The sequence below is a fragment of the Daldinia decipiens genome (assembly GCF_022478715.1).
Source record: "Daldinia decipiens strain CBS 113046 unplaced genomic scaffold F4813scaffold_25, whole genome shotgun sequence".
In the NCBI taxonomy this organism is placed as follows: Eukaryota; Fungi; Ascomycota; class Sordariomycetes; order Xylariales; family Hypoxylaceae; genus Daldinia; species Daldinia decipiens.
Genome location: NW_026054568.1, coordinates 366,068 through 386,403, shown reverse-complemented (window position 1 = coordinate 386,403; position 20,336 = coordinate 366,068). Strand labels below are relative to the sequence as shown.

General features: G+C 48.5%; 5 protein-coding genes across 5 annotated transcripts; 2 read left to right on the top strand and 3 right to left on the bottom strand.

Moving 5' to 3' along the window:
• Positions 1-38: 38 nt before the first annotated feature.
• Positions 39-2,062, top strand: F4813DRAFT_391105 (RNA-binding domain-containing protein; the record flags this gene model as incomplete). The annotated part of the gene is made up of 7 exons (XM_049247118.1): positions 39-417; positions 489-555; positions 721-814; positions 868-1,068; positions 1,143-1,194; positions 1,264-1,715; positions 1,778-2,062. 7 exons carry the CDS (start codon positions 39-41, stop codon positions 2,060-2,062), a joined length of 1,530 nt encoding a protein of 509 aa, XP_049098087.1.
• Positions 2,063-2,954: 892 nt separating this feature from the next.
• On the bottom strand, positions 2,955-6,823 carry F4813DRAFT_365430 (APG9-domain-containing protein). Its single transcript, XM_049243918.1, has 2 exons — positions 4,991-6,823; positions 2,955-4,936 (listed from the first exon to the last, which is right to left on the bottom strand). The coding sequence occupies exons 1-2, from the start codon at positions 6,416-6,418 to the stop codon at positions 3,593-3,595; spliced, it is 2,772 nt and encodes a 923-aa protein (XP_049098086.1). The 5' UTR covers positions 6,419-6,823; the 3' UTR covers positions 2,955-3,592.
• Positions 6,824-7,023: 200 nt separating this feature from the next.
• On the top strand, positions 7,024-9,906 carry F4813DRAFT_365429 (oligomeric Golgi complex subunit 6). The gene has a single exon (XM_049243917.1). The coding sequence runs from the start codon at positions 7,252-7,254 to the stop codon at positions 9,358-9,360; it is 2,109 nt and encodes a 702-aa protein (XP_049098085.1). The 5' UTR covers positions 7,024-7,251; the 3' UTR covers positions 9,361-9,906.
• On the bottom strand, positions 9,559-11,797 carry F4813DRAFT_145830 (uncharacterized protein). The gene has a single exon (XM_049238890.1). The coding sequence runs from the start codon at positions 11,581-11,583 to the stop codon at positions 9,757-9,759; it is 1,827 nt and encodes a 608-aa protein (XP_049098084.1). The 5' UTR covers positions 11,584-11,797; the 3' UTR covers positions 9,559-9,756.
• A 6,139-nt stretch (positions 11,798-17,936) lies between these two features.
• F4813DRAFT_365422 (uncharacterized protein) lies at positions 17,937-19,595 on the bottom strand. The gene is made up of 2 exons (XM_049243916.1): positions 18,735-19,595; positions 17,937-18,669 (listed from the first exon to the last, which is right to left on the bottom strand). Exons 1-2 carry the CDS (start codon positions 19,220-19,222, stop codon positions 18,207-18,209), a joined length of 951 nt encoding a protein of 316 aa, XP_049098083.1. The 5' UTR covers positions 19,223-19,595; the 3' UTR covers positions 17,937-18,206.
• Positions 19,596-20,336: the final 741 nt, after the last annotated feature.

The window sequence follows — 20,336 nt, the reverse complement described above, 5'->3', positions numbered from 1 at the left end:
AGCTCGCTGGCTTAACGGCGTGCTGATTTCTACTTCAAATGTCATTTATACCCCACCTAGATGCTGACGAGTCGCAGCGTGAGAGATCTCGCTCTCCCCGACGTGGCCGTTCGAGGAGCCCGGGCCGCTCAGGTCGCCGCCGATCATACTCGCCGCGGAGCCGGTCTCGAAGCCGGGACGACTATCGTAGATCGGATAGACGATCGCGATCTCCCATGACTGGAGCTGGGGCGCCAGTTGGAGGACCAGGTTCGGGTTACGGTGGACCACCTCAACGGTCGTACGAGGAGCGTGCGGCAGCACGAGAACAGATGATGAATAACATTCGCGAGACATCGCAGCAGGACCGACGTGTCTACGTCGGCAACCTGTCCTACGATGTAAAATGGCACCATCTCAAGGATTTTATGCGGCAGGGTAAGTCATCCCTTATCAGAGTACTGATCCCGAAAGGGTAATTTTATGGCTAATGGCGGTTTGTTTTATAGCTGGAGAAGTTCTCTTTGCCGATGTTTTATTGCTTCCGAACGGGATGTCTAAGGTGGGCTTCTACACGTGATTCATGGCTGGTTTTCTCTTTGGTTCCTTCTCCTCTGGCTCTTGTTGGAATTGATGGATTGACGGGTTGGGACATTGTCCACGGGTTTTTGTAGGGATGCGGGTAAGTCAAGACATCTACTCCTTAGAATTTGATTATTCAAGGTTACTAATACCGCCCAGAATTGTGGAATATGCTACAAGGGAGCAAGCACAAACAGCTGTCCAGACTCTCAGCAACCAGAATTTGATGGGACGACTCGTCTACGTTCGTGAAGTAGGACACCCTCCGATGTTCGTTGTTATGGTAGATACTGAAGGCGGGGTTAGGATCGAGAAGCGGAACCACGATTTATCGGCGCAACCGGAGGCCGCGGTGGCTACGGCGGCGGAATGCAAGGCGGTTACAGTGCCGGCGGCGGTGCTGGAGGCGGTGGAGGCGGTAGTGCCTACGGCGGTAGTAGTGGTGGTGGTGCCGGAGGAGGCGGCGGCGGCATGGGTGGTGGCAACCGCCAGATCTACGTGTCCAACGTTTGTTTATACCCGCTCCTTTCTCTCCCGTTACTAATCTAGGCCGCTGGTTCTCGTATTAACTTCACATGCAGCTTCCTTACACCGTAGGCTGGCAAGATCTTAAGGACTTGTTCCGCCAAGCTGGTGAGTCTCCTCTTTAATTAACCAATATGCGCGTGTCGCGAATCTGGTGCTGATATCAGGTGACGATAGCTCGAAATGGCCAGGTGATCCGAGCCGACGTCCATCTGGGCCCAGATGGTAGACCAAAGGGTTCCGGAATTGTCATGTTCGAGCACCCCGAGGATACGCGCAACGCCATCCAGCAATTTAACGGCTTTGAATGGCAAGGCCGTCTACTCGAGGTTCGCGAGGACCGTTTTGCCCATCAAGGAGTAGGAGGATACGGCCGAGGCGGTTTCGGCGGCCGCGGAGGCTTTGGCGGCTCTTATGGTGGTCGCGGGGGCTTCGGCGGTCGTGGTGGCTTCGGCGGCGGTGGCGGCTACGGAGGACGTGGAGGTTACGGCGGTGGAGGTGGCGGCGGCGGCAGCGGTGGGCCCGCTGGTGGATTCGATGCCGCCAACACTACACCAGCCGCTCCAAACCCGTTTACGGATTTCGCCACCTCAGGAACTGACCCAAGTGAGACAATTTACGTCCGAAATGTATGGCTGCATGATATCCCTACTTACCTCTTAATTTGTTGCTGACATACTCTTCGCATTAGCTTCCTTGGTCTACTAGTAATGAAGATCTGGTTGAGCTCTTCACCACGATCGGCAAGGTCGAACAAGCTGAGATTCAGTATGAACCCAGCGGAAGATCTAGAGGATCTGGTGTTGTTCGTTTCGACAGCACCGCGACTGCAGAGACCGCCATTTCTAAGTTTCAAGGTTACCACTACGGAGGACGGCCTCTTGGCCTGAGCTTCATCAAATACGTAACCCCAGGTGGAGGAGACAGCATGGATACGGATGCGCATGGTGGTCTGACCCAGGATCAGATCATGTAAAACACTACCTTTCCGGTGTTTATTCTCGCTCTACCCCGATGGTGGGCTTCCCTAGGTGGTCCAACATCGCTAGTATCTCGATAGTTTCTATACGATAACTATCACATGGGGTGTGTCGATCTTCTATGGAGATTGGGTGGGATGGAATGGGCGGGGCCATGTCCGTTTTGCATATCTGTACTATTTACTTCGTTCTCGTTTTCCATTAGCACTCGCTTTGTCTCTTTCTATTTCTATTCAACATGTATCCCTCTACTGGAAGTGGCAACAAATCCGAGGTACTCATGGCGAGGAATTGCCGGGGATTAAGACCATCATTTCGGCAACGAGCTCCTACCATAACAAGTAATTCACGAAAGAGGGGAATGACTGATTTGTGGACCTCCATCGATATGACGCGACGCGAGGGCGAGCGGTCAACGCTCCATATTGTTCGGCGGGAGACAGAAAAAGGGTTCTTATTATTATTTTTTTCTTTGGGTTCTTCCCGTTTTTCTTTTAGCGTTATTAAAAAGGGCGGCGATGATTGGGGGCGGCTTTTTTTTTTATTAATGAGACGCCCCTTACAACACTACACCTACATGGAAATGAGAAAGCTTGAGACGCAAAAAAATTAGATTGTACCTCGCGAATAGCATTTCGGATTTTTCTGGACGTGGGCTAAGTCGGGCTGTTGTTGGCCTGGCCTGGAGGCTTTTAACTATAAGGGCAGTGGTTAAGCTTGGTACCGAGGTCTTTGTGAGACTGAAAATGAGAAAGTCGTAGGATTGATTGTGGTAATTAATGTGTAGTAGGGTGTAGTGTAGGTTATGAACACGAACACGAAATGTCGAGCGGCTTGGTGTATGTGTGTGATGTGTCGTTGTATATCGTATGACTGGTGCGGTGTCTATCGTTGTCTATGCTTGACTTGATATAGGCGAACGGATATGACGTGGATGAAAGCCGCCCCCCTTCGTGAAATGGGTAATCCCGATTGTATGTCACAAGTCGCGTTTCCACGAGGCTATAAAAACATAGCAGTAACCTAACCCAGATGAGTAGTAAGTGCCCACGTACACCGAGAAAGTCCATATTAACTCGTAAAGTACAATATGATGCAAGTGATGCTTTAAATATATGTTTCTAACAGACCTAAAACTCAACATACTTAGCTAACATTTGTATATTCCAAGCAGTGTCATAGTTAACCCAAAGTGCTCCAAGCTTAGGTAGTTGCTTAGGTAGTTAACAGTAATGCAATCATCTACTCCATAAATTGAAAATTAGCACTAGCTAGCACCGATACTGATACTGTCTGTACCTATGCCAATGCCCCAACCAAAAAAACAAAAACACCCCCCGGAGTCCATGTCCGTTTCCTCGTAGCCCATCGTTTAATGTTGTGTTATGTTAGTTAGTCCTTGCTAACTAATTAACTCTTCTCTTATGCAGACACGGCATGTATGTTAAGTACCTAAGGCAAGCAAGCAAGAAAGCCAGCTGAGCCACCCTTCTAAACCCAACCCCCTAACCTGATTTGCTAGTCTATCACATAACGCCTCGCCGATCCAAATGCGCCTGCTGGAACTGCTTTAGCATCGTCACGACGCCCGGGCCATCATCGCCATCAGTTGCATTACTCCCCTCGCGACTCAGCCCGTGCCTGGGCGAGCCCTCCCACGTAGACTCGCCGAGGTGCGCCACGCTTTCTTCGACATCGCCGTCGTCCGTATACGCCGTATCATGCCGCCGGATAACGCTTCGTGAGGGCCCATCTTCCGTCGATTCCTCGATGATATTCGTGTCGCCGGAGGGCATGCCGCGCTGCTGGCGCGTACGTTGCGGGGTATTCCGGGGCGCGATGAATGAGGCGGAAGGTTGGTGATGCGGATCGAGTAGCATGGAGGCCATTGGTGAGGGCGCGACGGCGGGGCCGAATCGTGGTGTTCTGCTTGGGATTGGTGCTCGGCTTCTAGGTCGTTCGCTGGGTCCGATGCGCGAGGAATGCATGTCTGCGGCGAGGGTAGGCGACATGAGGCCTGGGAAAGAGGGTGGAGGGTGGAACTGGTGACGTCCGGCTGGGCCGCCCGTGGCGTGATTTCCGGGAAGACCAGTCCTAGGGTGGTAGACGTAATTATCCAGGAAGCCGTGGACGGAAGCCTGCATCTTCCCGTGTTTGGTAGCGTAATAGTCCTCCCTGGCATCATTTATATTCGCGGGCTGCTGCTTTGTCGTTCGTTGGTCTTTCTGGAAGTCGAACACAGCAAACGAGCACACGTAGCCTAGCCCGTCGACGTGGATTGTAAATTCGCGGAAGAAATCGATGATCTGATCGCTACACTTTGGCAAGCTAAAGAAGAGCACCAGGGGTGTGACCAAGACGCTGGTGATTTCCTCGAGGAAGATGACGATTCTCGACTTGTAAAGTTCGGAAAACTCGGCCTTGACCTCGTAGCTGTGAAGTCTACCTTTCCACTGGTCTGGTTGGTAATGCGTGTACTCGATGACGCTTTGCATCGCAAATTCGGGATCGAACACGTCGTTCTCCTCGGATATCATTCCGCGAGCGACGGCCCACGTCGTCGTTAGAAGTGCAACGAAGGCGAACGTATTCATTCCCGGGAACAGTTCAAAGTCGACGAACATCTCGGGGTCGGAAAATCCCACGATGGCCAAAACGGCAATAAGCGCGCCAGAAAAGAACTGAACCGTTCGGGCGGCCGATTCTGTCTTCTTCTTTGGAAACTGATCTATGTAATGTTTCGCGTAAGGATACGACATGTTTAAGCGTTCCTCGAATAGGTGAGGGAGCTCGTTGAATTCGCGGAACTTCCACTTGGCAAGCGGCGTATATTGCCTCGCCCCTAGAGATGAGGTATTGGTTTTGAATTCCTAGCGGATAGGTAAGCATAATGCAATTCAGGCGTCTGATCGGACGATACTCACATTGTAGTACGTGAAGATGAAGTCGACAAGGAGGGCAGAGGCTACAAACGGGGCGAATATGAGGTTCATCACTGCTGCAAATGCGAATCTCGTTTTCATTTCCCTGCTAAGGTGTCCGCGATGATCAGATTTGAGGACTCGTTGATGAACCTGGCCACCCTCGTTGAAGACTAGGTCTAAAACGCCGAACTGAACCGTCCACTCTAGAGATTTCGAGAATAATTGCCGACTTCGTAGAAATGGAACTGGGGCCGTGAGATCTAATATGTCCTTGTTGAAGAGAGCAATGATATAGTTCTCTCGTCTCATTAACCTGTTTGCAATATCGTGGGCATCGAGCCTTTCTTTGGATTGGCTTGCTATGTGCTGCCCCAGCTGCTTAGACAAGAAACGGCGTTGCGATGGTGTTATATTAGTAGCTGTCTTCACATTCTCGTCGCGAAGGGCGGTGATCTTGGCTACAACATCCTGCCACGAGACGGTTTGCATGTCTTCCTCGGGGATTTCCAGGAGGTAGACGAAGAAATCGCGTATGTGCATCAAACGCGGTATGTCAAGAATCCACTGGATGCTCTTCCAGACAAAGTAAAAACTGCAAACCCAGAGACTCAAGTTCCATATTCCCCACATGTGCTTTGTGCACTGGGGAATCATGATCTGCGACAGACTCTTACTATCGCGAATCTTGCTGTAATCTATACACTGCGATAATAGCGTGAGTAAGGTCGCAACGAAGATAACCTTCAATAAATGCAGGGCCCTGTCGAGCAGGATGCACCACATTCCAGCTCCTAGGTAATAGTCGTAGACATCCCTGATGAAGACGTCTAGGTTGGAAACGTTGGCCCATCTGAACATGGCCTTGTCTTTGGGACTGCCTGTGAATCCCGGACCCCTCACAGTGCCGCCTCTCTGGGGCTGCGCGCTGGTCGACGGACCATATTCTTCGTCTAGATGTAGTCTCTGATGCGCCTGCGCAGTTTCCCACTGCGCTTGTATCCTCCGGTTTGAAGAGTGGCGTCTGGTAGAATTCCGTGCCTGCTGAGGGCTTGTCCTGTATTGGTTTGGCTTGGATGTGGCGGCATCGGGACCTTCTACTAGGAGAGAGGCGGGAACATCGTTATCTATATCATCTTCTTGTGTGAGCCACCGCGGTCTCGCATCGTGCGAGTTTACTCTTGCAGCGGTGCGACGAGCTCTACTTGCGGCAGCGACAGGGCTACGTGGTGTGGATATATGGCTATCATCGAGACTAGGACCACCAGCATGGTCGAGGTCATCGTCTTGGAAATGTTGGGCTAAGTTCTCTTCGTCTAGATCGAGGCCAGCTCTACTTTCGACATCGTCATCTTGACCGTTTCTAAGCCGGTCGTACAAGGGTCTATCGTCGCCGGACGGTACGAGGCGGGAGAAGAGGTTCGGAGGCATCGTATCGGCTCATGGGTATGTCGAATTTAAGAGGGTTCTGTGTTTCTTCTTTATCATGATCGAACTGGCAGCATAGGAAGAGTAGGGCACATATATATTAAAAAGAGGAGCCGTAGAGCGTCTCAGAGTTTAAGACGAATGCCTAAGCTACCCGAGTTAGGTTTAACTTGTGGCATAAGGCAAAGGTTATAAGCTCGAAGTTAGAGCTTGAAATAATATGAAGCATAGGTAAGGACCTTTTACTACATGCCATTAATTATGACATAGAACATTGAAGGTCCTATGATTTAGGGATGTCTGTAAAGAAGAGGCTAAGCATCAGGTGTGCTTTTTACTAAAAATGGTGAACAAGTTGTAGTTGGTCACCCGGACTCTGAACTGTCAAACCGGCCTTATGACTTGAGGTTTACAGGCAGCCGCGCGCGTTCATGGGTTAAGAGGTACCTGTCTGCCCGAGCGCTGGCATCCTTATCACTATCGTTATCGTATAACTAGATGAAGTCATTTGATTCGATAAGGCGTATTCCGTACATGGCATTACCTAAGGTACTATACCTAAATGTACCTAACCCACAAAACTTGCACTCATTTTTCCAGCTGCCAAACATAATTTTCCAGGTGGCGCCTCTCACACAGTGGACATTGACATATTCATTGACATATTCAACAACACAACATCCTAGGTTACGATATTCAATATTCGAGATATTCCCTAATAATTGGGCCCTTTGTTTCTTTGAATTTAATCCCTTAGTAAGATGGAAATGAGATGACGTAAGTTAAACTAGTCCGGGATCGTCTAAAGTAATTGGAAGTAATTGGAAATATGAAATATGGCCTCAGATGGCCTTGCCTCACCACGTCTACCTGGACATGATGGGTTACCGTTGTCGCCTGCGAGCGCCTCATTTCCGGGCCGATCGTCGAATCCACTATCGTCTAAGGTGACATCTGTTTTATCCACCTCATATGCCGATGCTGAGTTCCGCGAGTCTCTGGCTTTGCTGGATGAGCGCGGTATCAGCAACACCGCCGACACCCGGAGACAGTTACGGTTAGACGTTCAGAAAGAGGTCATCGACAGTAATGGGAAAATAATTACCGAGTTCGGCCGGGTAGCCGACCAATTAAGGAGGATCGGTACCACTATTAATAAACTCAACAATAATTATCAGGAGATGAGACGTCATGCCACAGCGGCTCACGAGTCGACCTCTACTATGCTCGAGGAAGCATCTTCTCTCATGGCCCAGAAGAAGAACATAGAGACGAAGCAACAAGTCTTAAAGGCTTTCCGTGAGCACTTCCTTCTATCGGAGGACGAGATCGCTTCTTTAACCTTAACGGCTGAGCCTGTCGACGACCGCTTCTTCGCCGTCCTATCCAAGGCAAAGCGCATCAGGAAAGACTGTGAATTTCTGCTTGGTTTCGAGAGTCAGACTCTAGGCCTAGAGATCATGGACCAGATTTCCAAGAACTTGAACCTGGCCATGCAGAAGCTGTATCGCTGGGTCCAAAAGGAGTTTAAGACGCTCAACCTCGAAAACCCCCAGATCAACTCGTCTGTGCGCCGCGCCATCCGCGTGCTTGCCGAGAGGCCCTCCCTCTTCCAAAGTTGTCTAGATTTCTTCGCCGAGGCCAGGGAGCAGATCCTATCTGATTCTTTCTACCTCGCACTGACAGGTACCTCCGCAGCCGGTACCAAGGATACCTCCGTAAAGCCGATCGAGCTCGTAGCTCACGATCCGCTGCGGTATGCGGGCGACATGCTGGCGTGGACGCATTCAGCCGCTGTCAGCGAGCGCGAAGCCCTTGAGATCCTGTTTATATCCGACGGTAATGAGATTGCTAAGGGCATCCGAGAGGGCCGGGAGAACGAACGATGGATGCTGATGGCCGACGAGGCAGACGGGCCTCCAGAATTCGACGCCGTCAAGGCCCTAAACGAGCTGGTCGACCGGGACGTCTCCGGCGCGGCGCGTATATTAAGGCAACGGGTTGAGCAGGTTATCCAAACCAACGAGGAGACCATCTTAGCATACAAGCTAGCCAACCTCCTCGGGTTTTACCGCGTGACATTTTCCAAGCTTCTCGGCGAGGACTCGGTCCTGCTCCAGTCAATGAGCAACTTGGAGTCCGAAGCGCTACGGCAATTCCGCTCTCTAATGCGCGACCACATCACCACCCTCGAGGGCGAATTCCAGCACACGCCATCCGACCTCGGACCACCCGAGTTCCTGCAAGACTGTCTCAAACAACTAACAGCCATCATGAAAACCTACGAGACCTCACTAGCCGCAGCTGGCGACCGCGAGGCGGACTTCGAGCCCATCCTAGCCGAATCCTTCGACCCTTTCTTCGCCGGCTGCTCTAACATGGCCAAGAATATCTCTGCACCATCTAACTCCATCTTCCTCATAAACTGCCTCCTCGCCGCCCAGACCGCTTTCGAGCCCTTCCAATCCTTCACGCGCACCCGTCTCGAGCGTCTACGCTCTACAATCTCCGACCACAGCGCCCGCCTCGTCGAAAACCAATACGCCTTTTTCCGCGCCGAATCTTCTCTCGAGCCCCTATTCACGGCCCTATCACCCCTAAGCGACGCGCGTCCCTCCGACGTAGCCAAGCTCCCCTCTCTCCCAGAACTTCAACCAGAAGCCCTAGCGCGTGCAGCCCAGGGTCTAGACGACTTCCTACCATCGGCGGTCATGGACGCGCTAGAGAACGTCAAGAACCTCCACGACGCGCGGCTGGCGCGTGAGGTTACCGAGGAGGCGGCGGATCGGTTCTGCGCCGACTTTGAGCATGTCGAAGAGTTGCTTGTTGCGGCGGATGAGGCGGCTGAGGAACGAAGGGGAGGGAACAGTAGGGATGGAGAGGAGAGAGCGTTGAAAACGGTGTTCCCAAGGACAACAGGGGAGATTAGGGTTTTGTTGTCCTGAGGGGTTGGAAGGGAGAGTGCTGCCTTGGTATATAGGAGGGAAAAGGAGAAGAAGTAGGTATATGAGTAGCCTGGTCCGTGTTGCGTGTATAGTTTGGTATATTACTAGTTATATACCTACTATTCGCGGCAAAGTAGACGGACGGGAAGCAAAAAAAAAAAAAAGCCAAAAGGAGTTGGAATTATAAAACCAGGCACGGCACGGCACTGCACGATATAGCATGGTAAGCTTTCTCTTTATGATTAGATTAGGTAGGTAGGTACCTACCTGTATCATATTATCATATATATATCCATCCATACTTAGCCATAAAGTAGTCGCCAGCTACTTATCTAGGTTAGGTGGTACCTATGTAATTAATATCCCTCCTATATACAAGACCAGCGATTAAATACATCAAGGCCCACGTATATCTTCATCTTTCTCAATCGACTGATATACCTTTCCCTTTTCCCTTTCCTTTTCCTTTTGCCTTTCCTCCTCTCCCCCCTCTTCCTCCTCCTTTATCCTTCCCCTTTCTGTCCCCCCATCCCCTTTTCCTACACCAACCCCTTCCCCACCCTCTTCCCCCCTACTCCTCTTAACAGGCCACGCCTCGACGTTCGCACTGGGCCTCCTCGCGCGCTTCCCCACGATCTCGTCGTCGACGTCGTCCAGGTGCTTCAGCGCCGCGGCCAGCCGTCGACGCGCCGCGATCTCGCGGTCGCTGCTGCTGGGGCCAGGCCGGTAGAACTGCTGCACCACGCCTACGGTCGCGTGGTAGCATTCGTAGAGGAGGAGGCGCGCGGACGCGCTGGCTGGGTCGTCGATGAGGTTGAGGTTGAGGTTGGAGTGGGATGGGTGGTGGAAGCCGCGGAGGAAGTCTGGGGTGGGGTCTTGGCTGAAGATCTCGCTGAAGAGAGGGTCCCCGAAGATGCTGTTGCTCCAGTCGCGGAGGCCGGTGACGGTGATGGGGTGGTGATTTGCGTCGGGTGGTGGTTCTATGCCCTTGCCCGTGCCTCCTGGGGTTTGTTCTGGGGTTGTTTTTTCGAATATGTCTTCTGTTTTGTATTGTTTTATATCTTGGGTGTGTATTAACTGTTTGTTGTTTTCGTCTTTGCTTATACCCGGGTTTAAAGTCCGTGATACTAGTATGTTCAAGTCATCGGCAGCGTCTAGTATTACCAGCCGGGCAGTAGTTACACCGTCCAAGAGATGGCCTAGTCTATTAAAATAGCTTCTGATTGGCTCGTAGCTGATTGTAACGGCCATATCCTCCGCGTCTCGTAGTACGCCTTCTAGGAGAGAATGAAAAGTTTGTTTCCATGTTCTCGAATTACGAAGGCCGAGGTTAGCCAGTTGCGCCGCGTGTAAGTCGGTGGACGGTGGCTGTGGACTGATAACCGCCGTGGCCGGTCCGAAGAGCCCATCCGGTGACACAAAACTCGAAAGTTGTTGTACGAGTTGGCCTTTTTGAAAGTCTATCCTATTTCTCTCGGATGGCGTTAAGGGCGTGGGGAGTTCACGGATCGTGACCCCTCTTGCCGGCTCGAAGATGTTGAATGGAGAACCCAACTCCGTTGACGAAGGGACATGGGTGACGAGGACGGGAAGATACTTAAGCACATCTCGTCTCAAGTTTATTTCTCTCTCAAAGCTACTCTCTAGTTCATCCTTCACCGATGTGCCTTGAGCGTGTTTATCGGAGCTGATATTTCTCCGGGTTATATTCTCAGCCTTAATGGGAGGCTCAAGGACTGCTTCGAGAACCCACTTTGTTACAAGGGTCTCTGAAAGATTCAAGCCCCTTTCAGACCGGAGTAACCTCAGCGTCGGAGGCGGTGGCAGGCTGAGAACTAATGTTCTACCATCCGAGATCTTAACGTTGAAAAATCTTAGAAGCCGACAGGACGGTAACGGGCTAACAGACTCGACGGTAATATTTGGTAATGCTTTTTGTATTGCCAAGCGCATTAATTCGAGCGGGTTGATTCGGTCCATGGAGGATATAGGAAAAGATCGCTGGGCTCGTGAGACAGAAGATGGTTGGTGACGTGAAGGAAGCCATCTTGTGGAACAGAATAGGCCGGGTACTTCGAGGCCCCCTTTGTACGGACGAGCTTGAGCAGGAGGCTCGGGAATGTGGAGTGAAAGAAAGTGACCACCGGGGCCGACGGAGCAAGGGTCGACTGATGCTGCTAAAGCCACAGTTGAATTTAGGTGCATTACTTGTACTTGTTGCATCTGCCTTTCTATAGGGCAAAGTACTATAATAAGGGCAGATAATGGCTCAAAAGAGAAGGTTGACGGGTGCTTGCTCTTCGGTGAATGATAGGAATACTCAAACCGGACATATGCCGAGATGAGAACCTACTTAAATGAACTCGGCAGCAAATACCTAAGCCCGCAGCTTGGCTTGATAACCCCAGATCTGCAAATCTATGGAAAAAAGCACACAGCTAGTTTATGGGATCTGTAGACGTTGGCGTCTAGGACATCAGGCTCTTAAACGATTCTAGGTAGCAAACAGACAGGATAAGGTAACATCCTAAAATAACGAGCAACATCGTCGATATAAGAGCCTTTATACAAAGAAACGGAGGCCACATACAGTCAGCAGTCTCAGCATAGCAAGCTAATAGACGAGTGTTGTCCGATGGGATCCGCAGGACATGTTTAGCCAAGGGCAAAAGAGCGGTATTACACGATACGATACGATACGTATGAAGGGACGGCAGGAATACCTAGCGAGCGAGGCTAATAGAAGATACATCAACTGTTGTTGGCGAATAAAGCGCGTCGACCAGGCGAAGAGAGAGACACCCGACTCGCGGCTCAGAAGGGAACTAAGCTAATAACAGGTAATACTCGCCTAAGTAAGGCGCAAATAAGTCAAAGGAAGTGGAGCTGCCATCTTCGAATGGCTGCAGCCATGTACATTGTACGTCGAAAGGGACAAAGGCATGTTATCCATGCCTCTACTAGAGAGTGAAACGACGAGGTATGATGGAAGCGTTCCACTGAAGGGCAATAAGTATCCGAACGCCAAGCCGCCAGGCGAGAGATTCCAGACTTCTCGAAGCCCAAGTGCATTAACATTCCCACGGCCGGGACCCTAGCTACCTACCTAGGGTGCGGCAAGCGGGCGGGCTGAGGAAAAGCTCACGAAGAGCAGACGGGCTGCTGTGGGACTTCATTTCAATGCAGTCCCGTGCACCATATGGCCATTATATGACGCCAAAGTGTGTATCCAAGGTTAGTTAAGGTCCAAAGTCCCGAGTCGAAAGTCAGGACGCCTGCTGAACGGCTAGATGGGATGAAGACGGGATTTGAGGAGACGGGATAGGTAGTCACATATCGGCCATTGGGTTTTGACAAGCGAAGTTGCATTGGCACGATGGTTGTCTCAAGATCCATCGGGGTCGCGGACCAATCCAGCGGTGTGCGTAACAGAGTGCCACGAGGATAACACGATGAACGCGTGCCTCGTAGGAAAGAAGGGAAGAGATAGGTACATAGGTTGGATTGGCGGGTTGGCGGGTTGGTTAGTTGCTGATTAGGTGATTAGGTGATTAGGTGATTAGGTGATTAATTAGTTGCTGGACTAGGTTTAACTAATAAACAACGTGGGACTTTAGGTTTTGAAGGTTGGCAGTTTGATTAAGCTACTACGTATGTGGTAGGTAGTGTTACCTACATGTATATGAGGTAGGTACTACGTGAGGTACTATGTCATGTACTTCGCTATAGATCCGTAGAGGTTTCCCAGCATTGGGTACGTGAATTACATGAATTACATGAAGTTGCATTAGCAAGCGAGACGGGGAATTTCTGATTGGTCGGCAGTAAGCGAAAATGGCCGAAAGCAGTAAGGTTCCGAGCCTTAATTATGGGCCACCCTCCGTTCCGCCCTTGCACCTTAAGCCTCCTTTCTGATGGAGTCCGCGAATCCTGTGGGGCCATTCCCGACCCGATTCATATCTTTAGTACGGATTACGTAGGTACCTAGGTACCTACCTGTAAGATGTATATACCTACCTATGTATATGTAGTATAATACTACCTACCCATCCACTATTGCTGACATCTACCATTCCATTATCAAACGTGCCAATGTGTCAATATGCGTATGCTCATGTAAGAGAGACGATGCATGTTTGCTTGGCCTGGCCTATCACATCTCCAACGGCATTCGATATCTCTCGAACTTATCTGTCTGCAGTCTTCGGTCTTCTTACAGGTATGTATCTTACCGCCTCACGAGATATTTCGCCTCTAACTAACTACCTACTTACACGGAGTCCAGTCCAGTGCCGCAAAATATTATTACATACCAAGTCCCCGTCTTAGGTAAATAAACATGTCCGTTTTTAGATATACTCTTACACATAGAATCCCATCTCAATCCCATCTCAGTCCGGCCACTATGCTACTTCTTTCGGAAATGTGGTATATATGTACTGTCTCGGTTCCTTCGATGCAAGGTAATGTGCGGTGTTGACAGCATGGAACAGTCCAGATTTCCATCGTCCCCGCGTAATTCACACGTATGTATGTGCGTATATGCTCCTTCACGATCTTCAACGGCCTGCAACGAGCAAACCAGTGACAACTCAACCATGGCGATATTCGCAATGACCCGTACTTGTGTAGTTTGTCGTTAATTTTGCCGCAGTTAGGGCTTAGCGCAGCTGTGCCTCGGTCTGCTCGGTGAGGGATGAAAGCTTCGTATTAATAATGCAAGAAGGGTTTCGCAAACACGGCCTGTTCCTTTGTTCCTTGAGAATCCTTTACCTACGATCTGCACAGCCTTTTTTGAATAATCGAGTACGTGGTTATTCTTAACTCGGCGTGCCCGTGCCCTAATCTTATCGTTGTGAATTTTGTTTTTAATGAATAGACAGTAGTAAGGAGTAGCAGCTGATCCCAGTAATCACAACTCAGGCTCATTGGAACGTTACGAGAGTTCGAGGCATTGGATAATGCAAGCTACCTTGTAGACCAATCTTTTTAGTAAACTACATACCTACCTAAGTAGTAGTATAAACTTTTTTATAAACCTGTCTTATAAGTTAGCAAACTTGCAGCGTTCAAACAAGGGCAAGCCTCAACTTAGGTTACCAAGAAAAAAGCCTGATGGCCCCTTACGTACAGCTCTATCTAATTAATATATATTAGGCAGGTGATGCCTTCGGATTCTTCCGTAAAACTGCAACAAGTGACAGTCGGACCACCCCTTATAATTGATCTAGAACCCAGTTAAAGCTAGAGAGGAGATAAAACTTGACACGTAGATGCGGATATCCCGTGGCGTTGATCGTATTGTCGTGACGTGTTAGTCTCCTATTACTTAGATGTTCCAAGTAATTGTATGTGGCTTAAAGGCAACAGTCCTAGCTTCACGCAAAGGCAGGATATCATGATACTATACCATGTTATTTGCTCAGATCTACCTATTGGGTGAAAACTACTGAGAGTCTCCAACACCCACCCTAGAGTAAGACGGCAGGTCAAAAGGTTAAGCGAATCATATACCCCATCCCAAACAGACGAAAGCGAGCATGAGTAGCTGCACTTCTCTATATTTAAGATGCCATTGGCCTAGAGTATGCGCTACTTGAACCCCATATAAACAGCCGGGACGTTCTATCTCCGGGCTTCGATCATCGATGGAGTCAATGTGACCCTCCACGAATGGCATCTTTATCGGTCCCGTCAAGCTAAACGGTAATCTTAAGCGAAAAGCCCCTGTTTATAGCTAGGATAGCTTGCCTTCCCCACATCTAAAGGTGTCTTTGTAAGGTCTTAGCCTGGGACGTGTTGCCGTCGCCAAGTCGAGATAGGCCGAAGACTCGGTTCTCCAGCTTTTAATGTAACGCTTCATAGTTTGTACCTAGTAACGGACGAATTTAATCTATCGAGGGTTCACTTGCTAAAGAATCTCACCACTTCTAGATAGAAGAAGAAGAATGGTTACATCTCAAGTCTTAACTCTGGACCAGGATATTGACTAATATATCGGTACTCTCAGGCTCCTTTGAATAGGGACTCCGCCGGTGAAAGCTTTACCTCCTTTGTAATGGCATATAAGGCCCGCTTGAATCTTACAGGGCCTAGCATAAATCAAATATCAGCCTCAGGGTATCAATACTTGGCGATGCCGGTCCAGCTGACGCAGATCTATCGATGGAATATGTCTTCGAGTGCGAACTAGCTACAGTAGGTACATGATCCATTGAAACTCGATTGGTTGGCCTTTTATGCTATTCCTAAAGTGGCATGCTTTGAAGCTTTTCAAAGTCTTGATTTGTTAATATAACTGGGATGTGTGCTGTAGCTAGTTCGCACCTGAGGACATGCAGACATGTTACGCTCGGGCATCGTTCATAAGTAACTTATGGGTATGCCTGCATACATCCCCGTCTTGTCACTAGTAAAAGATGAGAGCTGAAATTTAGCTGTATGGTGTGGATACAGAAGTTAAAGCCGTTCGATATCACGTTGCATCTGAATAGTATTCTGACGGCGTGGGGCCATTAACTGATAGAATTTATTAGAAGAGACAATATTGCTATATATGGGTCTTTAAATGACTCAAAGAAGTATACCGAGTCAAAGTGCTAACCTTAGGTACATACCTATATGATGCTATTCTAACTTATAAGAGTCTTGGGTTTAACTGGATCCCACTAAAAACGCCGCAAAATATTAATCTAACGATGATGTCCGTCACCTCCCAAAGCTTCGATACCATGTAGAACACGTGCCAAACCAACAAACAACCCGCAATCAAGTGGATTCGGTCCCCATTCCAAGAGTCTAGAAACTAGGTACGGTCCGGGAGATTCACAAATCGATAAGATCTCTAAGCAACCAACCACTTGTGATATGCAGCTAAACTAGTAGAGCCACCAGTCCGGTTCCCTTCCAAGCTTTTTGAAATTTGAGGGGCTAAGGGGCTTTGGCGCCTCGGTATTCGGAATCTAGCCTCTAGGTTACGGGATTTGAATATTGAACCGTTAGAGTCGATCAGCAGCACTATTTATGTCACAATTGCTTGTGCGGGAGATCAGTGAAGCTGGAGATAGTAGGCTAATGAATAAAGTGGCTTTTAAAAACTGGGTTTTGACGCCCCTTGCGTTGAAGCTGATGTCGCCATCGTACAGACTTAACGTCGCCCACTTGTTTAACGTGATAATGCTCACACTAACAGATGTTGAGCTGGAGCGACGATCTCGAGGGACACTATAGCACTTCCTTCTCTCCGGATTGCAGACTAGAAGGCTCGCATATTTCCAGCTGTCAGACAGAAAGAACCCTTAGTTGATGTCATACATGGGGTGATTTTCAGGATAGTCGAATTGAACTACTACCGCCTGGACCTCTACCCTCTTTCGAGGGCGCTGCACGCCTCTTATATACCTAGTCCTAGTAGATATACCCCTGAATCTACCCCTAACCCACTTATTCCCTGACACCAACTACTTAGAGTCTTAGTCTGCATATGCTCTAATCAACATCTAAGTATGACAAGAACTGGTAAGACGATGATTCTATTCACACGTGTCAAGGCCCTAAAAGCAGATCGTAGATATTATGCACAAGTAATATATCAAACGAGAGCTTGTATATGTCCTTGTTATTAGAGCTAACCTGCCAGAACTATCAACCAGCCCTGCCAAACTAATGGTCTGGTTGTTATACCTACCACTTCTTTAGAACTAACAGTACCGCTTCCTTTCCAATGAATAACCATTACTATCACATATACTCTTATTTAAACACATCATTCAGCAGCACTGGTTACATTCCATATGCTAATGGCTCGTTGCCTTACGATCATCGGTTACTAGTGAGGCTTGCGTTAAGGTGAGGTATTCACCCAATGCATGACAGCACACACACACACACACACATATATATATATATATATCAACTTGAGGTCATCTTCAAGAATGTAAATCGTCGGCTAATGGGAGGATATTTGATGCATTCGGTGATACAAAGCTCAAGACACACTCGCTTTGTGCGACAGCATCGGTTGAAACGAACCACGTAGATCCTAGGTCGATAAACGCAATATTTGCAAGACTTGCAACTTATTTGTAGGTTTTTTGAGCTGTCTCTTTTCTCTAGCGGCATGTCTGGTGAATAAAATAAATAAATAAATGAATAGCTGTTGAGGTAGACCAAGTAAGATACCGTTCGTTCCCAGAAAAGGGGCTAGTTGCTGTTCCTGCAAGGCTGACATCCCAACTACATTGAATACTACAATTAGCTATAACTTATTTTAATACGAATTATCAATATTCTCCATAAAGCTATTTCGGTACCTCTCTTGAAAACTGCTAGCTCCTGCGCATGACTAGGCGGTATACCTATCATTAGGCCGACCATCGTGGCGGGCATGTCTCATACAGCCAGCCCACCAAGAATTACTCCGTGAACTATAATAATAGCCATATAGAACAAAGGATGCTTTCAGTGTGTATAGCCATAGGCTCCTATAGTTAACGTAGAGTTCCTCGTGGAACAACAAAGCTGTTTCCTCGCCTCTCGCTCTACCTCATGATAGGCACATTTAACTCAACTTGCGATTTATATATAGAATATATTTCAGTATCAGAAACAAATAAAATAGAAATAAATATATCCAAACATTATAGATTTATGATGAATTCGTCATCGTGCTGTTTGGTTTTTTTTTTTAAAAAAAAAAAAAAGCCAAATCGCCCCCCTTTTTTACACCAAGGAAACAGCGGTATATAAATCACAGTTAATTCTCAAAAGTTATATTCATAGCTTTATCTTTTTTCTTCAATTCAACCAAAAGCCTCCTTACTAAAGACGATGGAAAGGGGTATATACTATGCCGCAGAAAGACTATTAACTCGGACCTTCGTAAACCCCTCTTCATGCAACCGATCCTGAAAATTCCGCCCGAGCTCCTCGTCTCGAATGAGAACCGTGAAATCCACCCGATCCGACAGCAGCCCAAGCGGCGCTACTATCTTGTTTATCATGCAATACCACTCGTCCTGCAGCAGGGGATGTTCAAACGCCAGCACGCGGATCGTCAGGCGTCTCAGGCCCGTCATAGCTACGACGGCGTCGCAGATCTCCCCCCAGCTCTCGTTGTGGTTCAGAGACGACCCTAGAGTCTTACTTTCTTCGAACCGCGCCCAGTAGTAGAAGCCGGACCAGTCGAGCTCAATCGACCGCACGGCTTCGAGGCCTACCGTTGGCGAAAGCACGAGAAAGCGGTAAAACGCCTCCATCCTTTCGAACTTGAAGTGTCGTTTGTATAATAGACTTAATGTCTCACAGTACCTAATTTATATATGTTAACATCGGTAACAGTCCTGTTTCTCTTCGAAATGGGTTGGTCAACTTACATCCATTTGCAGCTCTGGAGGGGCGTCAACATGTTAAACTCGGCCGTTACATCGTCTGCCAGGAACCGTCTCTCAGCCCCAATATCCCTCCAGAGCGGTCGGTAAGCACGTCTCCTATTATGGTTCAACTCATCGAGCCTCCCCTGGTCACGCGGAAGCACGACGTGCGCGAGCTTATTTACTTTCCTCAGTATGCAAGCGTCGTCGTCTCCAAGCGCGTACTCCCATATAGCAAGCCTGATCTCAGGCGGCATCCGTAAGAGTAGACACTGACTTTGATCTGAATAGGATACGGTATTTGTCAGCCCAAGACAGCCAGCTACTCGTGAAGGCGCCCATCTGAATCTCTGCCAAGCCTCGGATGTCGAATTTGGAACCCATCCGCCTCCGTCCGGGGATTTCTGCTCGGCTATTGTTCCTCTGCGCCTCTGACAACGGATATCCCTCCACTCATAATGGTATTTAGCACTTGGGTGGAGACGACCCATGGTTTCGTGTTCTGTAGCCTTATCTTACGCCGCAATGCGACAGTGTAACATACATCAACGTCTGCGAGGGAAAAAAGAAGAGATAAATTAGAGCCTTGCTTTTTCTTCAATCAAGTATAAACGTATAAAGCTTAAGTACCTAAGGTAAATAGGTAAGCACTAAAGTTCCATTAGTTCCATTAGTTCCATTAGTTCTTATATTGTAACAATTCCTGTTACCTGCTTGTTTCAGCAGGCGGTAATACGGCGGTATCGGTAGCGGTAGCGGTATCGGTATCGGTCTGTTCTGATTAATAATGATAGTGTAAAAGTGAAAAATCTAAGGGTTGTTGGTGGAGGGATGAGGGAATAATTACTCCCCGCACGTTATTGGTTGGTCAATCTACGTCACATTCAATATAAAACGTACTTAACAACTTTAGGTACATATAGGTATCCCGTCTGCCCGTACAGCTGCTGCCACGCCACGTAGTAGCATTGACATCGCATTCTAATGCCGCCTTCAACATTAGTTATACGATATATACCTTAGGTACTTACGACGCATATATATTTCTTCCCCTGACGATACGCGTTGCGCGCCCAAGTCCGTAACTCGTGAATAAAAGAGAAGACCAAAAATTAGATCTCATCGCATCTCGGAGAGAATACCGGCTAACAGGTAATCATATCAATGCTCATATCTTATTATAAAATACATAGAAAGGCACAAGTCTAACCGCCGGTAGTGACTCAAACCGCTTCAACGGGCCGTCGGGCACTGTGTATTCGTGGGGAAACCAGAACTTAGGATTTAAGCACAATCTCCGACCCAATATTTGTGCGATACAGGTTCAAATTCGATAAAAGGCAACTCTCTAATTTTTCGATGCTGAGTGATATTGGTTGCTTCAACAGGGAATGCGCGTGTCGTTAGGCGTGTTTCGTACCATGGGACTTCTGATAATACACGACGACTCCTTTCTAAATATCCCCGCAGCCTTGGGATCCTTAGGATGAGCCTTGTAGGTAGTCTCAAGAGGCTATAGCATTAGCTCAGCAAATCGACCTGGAATCCGGGGTAGGACTAACGCGTGCAGCTAATCAAATACTGGTGCATCATCTACGTTACATC

What these genes read in the sequence shown, in the direction of transcription:
- F4813DRAFT_365430 (XM_049243918.1), bottom strand. Translation starts at nt 6,418, where the DNA reads ATGCCTCCGAACCTCTTCTCCCGCCTCGTACCGTCCGGCGACGATAGA. An exon ending in TCATCTTCACGTACTACAAT is followed by an intron (nt 4,937 to 4,990) that starts GTGAGTATCGTC and finishes CCTATCCGCTAG; the next exon opens with GAATTCAAAACCAATACCTC.
- F4813DRAFT_365429 (XM_049243917.1), top strand. Translation starts at nt 7,252, where the DNA reads ATGGCCTCAGATGGCCTTGCCTCACCACGTCTACCTGGACATGATGGG.
- F4813DRAFT_145830 (XM_049238890.1), bottom strand. Translation starts at nt 11,583, where the DNA reads ATGCAACAAGTACAAGTAATGCACCTAAATTCAACTGTGGCTTTAGCA.
- F4813DRAFT_365422 (XM_049243916.1), bottom strand. Translation starts at nt 19,222, where the DNA reads ATGGGTCGTCTCCACCCAAGTGCTAAATACCATTATGAGTGGAGGGAT. An exon ending in CTCCAGAGCTGCAAATGGAT is followed by an intron (nt 18,670 to 18,734) that starts GTAAGTTGACCA and finishes TATATAAATTAG; the next exon opens with GTACTGTGAGACATTAAGTC.